The sequence below is a fragment of the Colossoma macropomum genome, unplaced genomic scaffold, assembly GCF_904425465.1.
Source record: "Colossoma macropomum unplaced genomic scaffold, Colossoma_macropomum, whole genome shotgun sequence".
NCBI lineage: Eukaryota > Metazoa > Chordata > Actinopteri > Characiformes > Serrasalmidae > Colossoma > Colossoma macropomum.
This window is the reverse complement of record NW_023495351.1, coordinates 34,778-42,424: the sequence shown is the minus strand read 5'-3', so window position 1 is coordinate 42,424 and position 7,647 is coordinate 34,778. Positions and strand designations below refer to the sequence as shown.

Here is a 7,647-nt window from a genome sequence, read left to right as displayed (position 1 = left end):
ACATTTTAAGAACATTGCCTCAAATAATCTTATTAGTCCCAAGCACATAATCTATTTATTGTCACTGTCTTAAAAAAAAAAAACATGTTAAACATGTTAAAAACCATATTATTGCATGAGTTTGAAAACTGTCATAACGTCATATCAATGTTTACATTTAGTGTACAGTTATTGCTGGTCATTTTATGTGTATGTAATTGTAAATATATAATTATCATTCTTTAATTAATGTAGTGGTTAATAAATGTAATGTATGAGTATGAACTTTGTACCGATATCATTTATTTCTAAGAGGTAACTTCAAGCTTCAATGCTGTTTGTTGTATGAGTAAATTATAAATGGTCATGAGGGTATATTATATTAACTGAGATGACTCACTTAACTGGATACCTTGAGCCAAAAGTAAAATGTGTCCAGGTTAAACTGTCTTTACTTAAGTGTGGTTTTGGCTAGTGGCTGAAATGATCTGGCTAACAGGAAAGCTCAGTTTTTCTCACAGCGCTGTGAGGTGGACAACCCCACATTTTCATTAATGTTTCATTAATGAACAATAAACAGTCTGTAACTCAGTTGTTACTCAATCATGTTGTTTTTGCAGCACATGCAGGCCAAAGGTCCTGTAAACATGGAGAGGATTCAGGTATTACAGACCTCATTGAAAAAGCATTGCACTGGATTTACATTATTCAAATGTGCAGTCATTTACACATGAATGAAATTGAATTGAGTTGCATGTAATATATGTTAAATAATGTAAATAATGTACACATTTGACTCAAGGAAATTCAGTGCATCACCTTTCCAGTGCTTCAAGTATTATGAAATGTACTGTAAATTGGATAATTAAATAAATTTTAGTGGAAACTGACTTAATCCCTTACACTCTAAAGGTCTGTCTATCACATAATTTACACAACAGTTTCAGAATAGATACTGAATAATTTTAGTAGATAATGGATAATTTACAGTACAAACCCAATTCCAAAAAGTTGGGACAGTGTGGGAAATGCTAATAAAAACAGAAAGCAGGGATGAGTAAATTATGTTTAACCTGTATTCAACTGAAAATATTGTGTTTTATCCCATTTTATGCATTCCCTTATGAATTTCATTGTTTTTTGTAAAATACGCTCATTCCACATTTGCTGCTGATATCTCATTTTTCCATAAACAATCTGAAAGGTTGACTCATCAGATCACAATACACGTTTCCACTGAGCATCAGTCCATTTTAGATGAGTTTGAGTCCAAAGAAGTTGGCAGTGTTTCTGAACATTGATATGTAACTTCCGCAGTGAATAGTACAGTCTTAACCTGCATTTGTGGACACAGCAATGGACAGTGTTTATTGAAAATGTCTGGTCAAAGTATTCCTGAGCCCATGCAGAGATGTGAATCACAGAAACGTGATGTTTTTTAATGCAGTGCTGTTGGAAAGGTCAAAGGTAACAGGCATTCGGTTGTGGTTCAGTTGCAGCCTTTTCCTTTACGCATAGGGATTTCTTGGGATTATCTGAATTGGTTGATGCTATTATGAAGTATAGAGGGTGAAATACCTAAAATCCTTAAATTGCTCACTGAGGAGCATTATTTCTTAACTGTTGGATTTTTTTTCGCTGATGAATTTGGGGCCAAGTGGTGAACCAAACAGCGTTTAAGACTTTAAAACTTTTTAACCATATAGTTTGATACTTTATCACCTGCCACCGGCAAGAAAAGTGCTATATAAATAAAGAAATTCTAAATTTCTCACATGGACATTAGAGTTCAGTTTATTATTAAGGGCCAGTGTCTCACAGTATCTAACAGAGAGCATAAACTCTCTCATGTCCCATAATAGTTGATAAGCTGAATCCACTGTCACTGACAGGAACTGATAATACCCCACCCTCGATCCCCCCACAAGGTTATTAAGGACTGAGCTGAGCTGCAACTGAAGAAAAACAGACATATTTACTGTCATAAACAGTGTGTCAGTTTTATAGTGTTACCTGATTAAGTGATGTAGAACTGCACTGAATATGTCCAAGGGCTTTTGTGAGGATGATCCTGCAGAATACATGTTGGCCAACTGATAAAAGCAGGTAAAGTGAAGGACAAAAAAACTGTGATGATGTCATATTTTATTCATGTGGCAATGACGCACACATCATCCCCAATCCTGAATTTCTCACTTGTACACATGACTTTGTTGTCTGTCTGTGTGTAGTTTATAAACAGGAAAATTTCCCAGTTTTCATCTCTGCACTAACACAGCAGTAGTTACATTAGTTACAGCCATGTGCAAACGTTTGTGCACCCTTGATCAAATCCCATGTTGTTGTCTACTTCTTATGTGTAAATAAGTTAAGACATCTTCTACAGAGAACACACTACTGCACATTTTAATAAACAGTTATTGTTTATGTGTTGAACTTAACATATTTGGGGAAAATAAAACATAAAATGGGGCTGGTGCAAAAGTTATATCATCTTGTACATTTTTGTTAGATTTTTTCCAATATGTTAAACTCAAATAAATGGAAATTCTGCACTAAAATTTACAGAAAAACATCATATTTAAGTGTGTTCTCTGTAGAGGATGCTTTGTTACTTATTTTCAAATAGAAAGTCAACAACAGCGTGTTATTTGACCATACGTGAGTGTATGGAAAACCAGAGCATATTAATGTGTAATTCAAGTGTAAAACTCACTGTTATATTGAACAAAAAAAGTCATAACACTGCTGACAAAATTACAGACGTCATTGTTATTGTATTTCAATTTTAAAATCTATTTGACACATTGTCTTCCAGAGATTCACAAAAGGAGTGTTTTTCCCAGTAAAGCTTTTTATGTTTTATGTCAGCGATGACATAAATCTTGGGGCAAGGTTTATGATACAAAATACAATTCTATTTATACATTTAAAATAATTTCAACTAACAACAGACAACACTTTTAATGCATTATTACAATTTAAACTGAAAAACAAACATCAGCACTGTTTCAACATGACAGCATGACTAAAAAATATAAAACAGCACGTAGAACAGAACAAAGAGCATTCTTATTTTGAGCTCGTTGTCATAGATAGATAGATAGATAGATAGATAGATATTATGACGCGGCTAGTTGTTTGTCAGCATTCCACGGCTGTCACCGGGCGCGTGAAGGGTTAAGGAGAGCAGCGCTGTGCGCCTGCGCACTGAGCCAGCACTGCAGAGAGCTCGCTCGCTTGCTCTCTCTCTCTCCCTCTCCCCCTCCCTCTCTCCCTCTCTCTCACGCAAATACGATACGGTCCCGAGCAGCCAGCCCGTGACGATGAGCTCGCGCTAGTGCTGCGCGCTGCCCGTTTCCTTTTGTATTATTGAATGAACGGCTTTCCAGCTCTTATGCAATCGTTGCGCTAATGCGGCGTTTATGAAGCTGGATTTCTTCTCCCAGCCGGACCCGAAGCAGCCTCAGCATGTCCCGGTCCAGCAGGCCTGCAATGACCCCCGCGGAGGACGAGTGCAAGCAGCGCCAGCTTCTTTCCTTCCTCTTCTACCAGGCCGTGAGGGACCACAAGCCCGTGTGGATGCTGGAGGACATGCGCACTATGGAAACGTTCCACTGGGAGGACAGCGCGACGCAGCGCTCCTACACTCCATCCGAGGCTCTGCTGTACGCCATAGTGCATGACCACCAGGCCTACGCGCAGTATCTGCTCAGCCACTTCTCAGATGGCGCCCTGGCCACGCCAGGCGAGCGCTTCTGCTGCTGTCCGTCATCCGCGCCGCACCTGGCCATGGCCGTCCGCTATGACAGACGGGACATCCTGACCCTCATCCTGCAGGTGGCCCACCGGCTGCCCGGCTTGCGCTCCTACATGAACAGGAGTGGGTGCTTCCATGCAGAAGATGGCAAAACGCCGCTGCACCTGGCCTGCGAGCTGCTGAGGTCAGAGGCAGTCCTGCTGCTGCTGGGCAGTGGCGCGTCACCCCAGGCCCGGGACCACAATGGCATGACCCCGCTGGACGTCATCCTGGAGCAGCTGTGGGACTCCAAAGTCAACACAGGGGCCAAAAAGCTGTGCCTGGACAGCCTGCTGATGTTCATGCCCGAGGTGCGCTTCAAGATGAAAAGCTCGCTGGAGAAGGACCCACAGTGCTGGTCCAAAGTTCTGGGCGAGGAGAAATTCAATTATCTGATAGGAAAACTCCCAGCGCCGCTGTTTCTCATAGCTATGCAAAGAATCCTCTCTCAGCTGCCCCCGGAGCAGTTCCCCAACAGCCTGGACAAGCTGCCCATACCGGCTGCTCTGAAACCTCTGCCACAGGCCTTCAAACAACAACACAGCCGCTACACTGTGGCCTAGCTTATTTTAACATGTTTAAAGGGGAATTCCACCAATTTTTTCAAGAATTCTGCATAATTCAGTGTTTGAGATGTAAACAAAGTGATTCAGAGTGGTTTGGTGTGAAATGGTTCAGGTTTCTTTACAGTGGTGGTGATAGGAACCAGGAGTCGCCATGACTACAACACAAATATAGACATTTACTAACCAAAACCACCAGTGAATAAAATAAGTTTTATATGAAAATCTGAAAAAATTCTCAGCTCACAATGTCCTTTATTGTCTCTCCATCATAAATCATAAACTGAATAGATTTTAAAAATAGGTTTTATGTCAAAAGCTTATCTCAGAATCATCGTAAAAAAAAGTCACAGCGTATTTATAACCATTTCATGTAATAAGTTTCTGCGAGGGAGCTTTTAGAGGTGGACGTCTGGTTCCTATCACCACCACTGTAAACAATTCTGACTCAGTAAGTTTCTCTAGAATGAAGCACTTTGCATTAAACAGCTCTGAATGACTTTATTTACGTCTTAACCGCGTAGTTATGCAGAAAATTAGAAAAATATTGGTGGAAGATATTCTGTGCTCGTATTTATTCAAACTGATGTAACTCTGGCATGAATTTTAGAATTTTATCAATGTGCAAATGGTGTACATGTGGCATGAAGTGGTTGACTGATCAGCCGCAGTAACTCAACATGAACTCACCTGAGCAATATCGTCTTCCTGGTCTCTCTTCTGTGGGGGGTGAACAAAATAATGGAAACAACTGATTTTAAAAACAAGGCATCATGTTTTTAAAGGCAATGCATATGTTCATTATTGATTTTGAAAGGGCCCATATCTTACATTTTTCCTGTATCCACTTCCAGGTCCACTTCTAACAATTGTGTGGTTTTGTGTACCAAAACAGTCTATGTGACATTTTCCAGCCTCTCTTTAACCCTTAGAATGAAACAGGCTGGTTTTGTTACTGTGCCTTTAAGACTGATATATGTAAATGAGCTCTGTTCTGACTGGCTAACCTCATTCAAAAAGCTTCCAGGCTGAATTACTCCTTATAACTACAGTGGGAGTGGCCAGGGCTAACCTGCTGCAGGCTGTATAGGTGGACATAGTCTTATGCAAAGGTTTTGGCACCTCTGGTCAAACAACATGTTTTGTGATTTTCTAAGTGTGAATAAGTTAACACACCCTCTACAGAGAACTCACTTCTGCACATTTTAATGCACTGATACTATTTATTTGCTGCATTTAACATATTGAGAGTAATAAATGTGGCCTGTGCAAAAGCTTGTGAACATGCAGGCCCAGATCTAACAGGCCCAGCAATTATGAGAAAATCTAAACAGCTGTCTTGACGTGCAGTGGCCACTTTACTAGCAGCACAGCAGAACATTTTTTGTTATGGCCGTTAACAATCCTGACACTCTCCATGTCTTTCCTATATGTCTGCTTCATTTTCTCCTTCAATCATTGCTCAGCAACCGTTGCACTACTGCCATTACCTCGGTCAAGCTTTTAGGTTTGTAGCAGTGAACTAGTGTTCCTGTGAATGCACTTTGAAGCTCCAGACATTCAAAAGATCAGACCTGATGCTTCCACAAAGTAGAGGGTGCACATTTCTAAAGTCAGATATAAAATGTCACTCACCAGAGTTGAAGAAAAATGTTACTTTGTCCTTGTCGGCAGTGTACTGCATCAACAGAGATAAGATTATAAATGAAAACATTTTACATGCCTGCTACATGCTTTATCTTAGGATGCTTGACAGTTTGAGTTGTTAAGGTACTTGCTTTTTCTCCCCATCATTACATTTCAGCCGTCCGATTTTATGTCGTCTCTATTGGAGTAAAAGTGTTGAATGTGAAGGGAGGTTGTATGCTTAATAGGGAAATGTTCCATTGGTTGTTGGTAATATATGCATAATCTTTTTATAGTTTTGTCTTGATTGAAAAAAAATTATTTATGCGGATGATGTGTCTACACTGTGGTTCGTGTGCTGCCACCGTGGTGCTGCATAGACTTTGTGTAACCTACTCTGATATGATACAAATTAATGGACCACCCAAAAAGGTAGCCAGGTAGGGGCCCACCAGATATTTGTGTCCATAGGCTGATAATTTGATCCAGGCCTGGGCACACAGCATGATTTATGTTTTAAGCTTTTTTCCAATTTGTTATACTCAAAAAATAATAGATACTGTACTCTAAGATATAGCAGAAAACAGCATATTTAAGTTACCTGTAGAGGATGTGTTACATTATTTTCACTTTGAGAGTTCAACAAAATGTAATTTGACCAGGGTTGTTCAAACTTGTATACGACTGTATACACATATGTTGATTTTTGTGACATAAAAAACATTGGGTCTCATTCATCTGTTATCTTTCAAAGTTTGTCTTTAAATGTGTTCTTGAGAAAGGTCCTAAGAAAAAGTCTACGTCAGATTCATGATGTGTTCTTAAACCGCAGAATTGTTTGCGGTTTTGTTGCTTAGACTGTGTGTAGATTCTGTTCTTATCTACAAACAAATCTCAAATAAGAAAACACTGGTGAATGTCAGAATCTTCATAACAACTGCCTAAGTGGTTTTAGGAAGAAATTTCTTCCTAAGAATACTTGGTGAATGAGGCTCAATGAACTTAAACAGGCTGTTTTTGCAGCTTAGTTTCAGTATATGGACTGTAAAGTGAAGTGGAGGGTCAATGAAGTGGACTATAAATGAAGTGGAGGGTCAGTGGTGCATTTTGAAATTTTAACCATGTTTACATTCTACAAGAAACTCTTTTCATTTCTTTAAAGTGAGGACAAATCAGTTTCCCATGATATGGGCTGTTTAATCATTATATGAACTGACTACTGAACTGATATTTTCTTTCAGCCATGATATTGTTGGTTAATATTATTAAGGGAATCTTACAAGAAAAACAATTTACTTTTTTAAATGATATGGTAAATCATGGTTAATATAATCAGGAATATAAAGTATCAAGTTCACTGTAAAAATCCATGGTTTAATATTTAATTTATGAGATGTCAAGGTTTTTTTTTCTTTACATAAGCCAAAGAAAGCCTTCAACTCATTCTTAATTATTCAGCATGCTTGTGGGTGTGTTTTCATTGAAATTACTGCATTCCAATGAGGACTTATACTGCTGTAAAAACAAAAGGCAGCCACACCCATCTTTACATTATTGACAAACTGGAGGATCAGGTTGATTTTGATCCCCCCCATACACACACTCCCCCCTGTAGATCTTCATGCCTTTAAGTGCAGAAATAGCCTCCAACTAAAATTGTGACATTGCTCTTGATTTGAA

At 39.1% G+C, this 7,647-nt stretch overlaps 1 protein-coding gene across 1 annotated transcript; it reads left to right on the top strand.

Moving 5' to 3' along the window:
- The first annotated feature begins 3,250 nt into the window (after positions 1 to 3,250).
- Positions 3,251 to 7,315, top strand: zgc:112001 (uncharacterized protein LOC550384 homolog). The gene has a single exon (XM_036562268.1). The coding sequence runs from the start codon at positions 3,451 to 3,453 to the stop codon at positions 4,339 to 4,341; it is 891 nt and encodes a 296-aa protein (XP_036418161.1). The 5' UTR covers positions 3,251 to 3,450; the 3' UTR covers positions 4,342 to 7,315.
- The last annotated feature ends 332 nt before the right edge of the window (positions 7,316 to 7,647 follow it).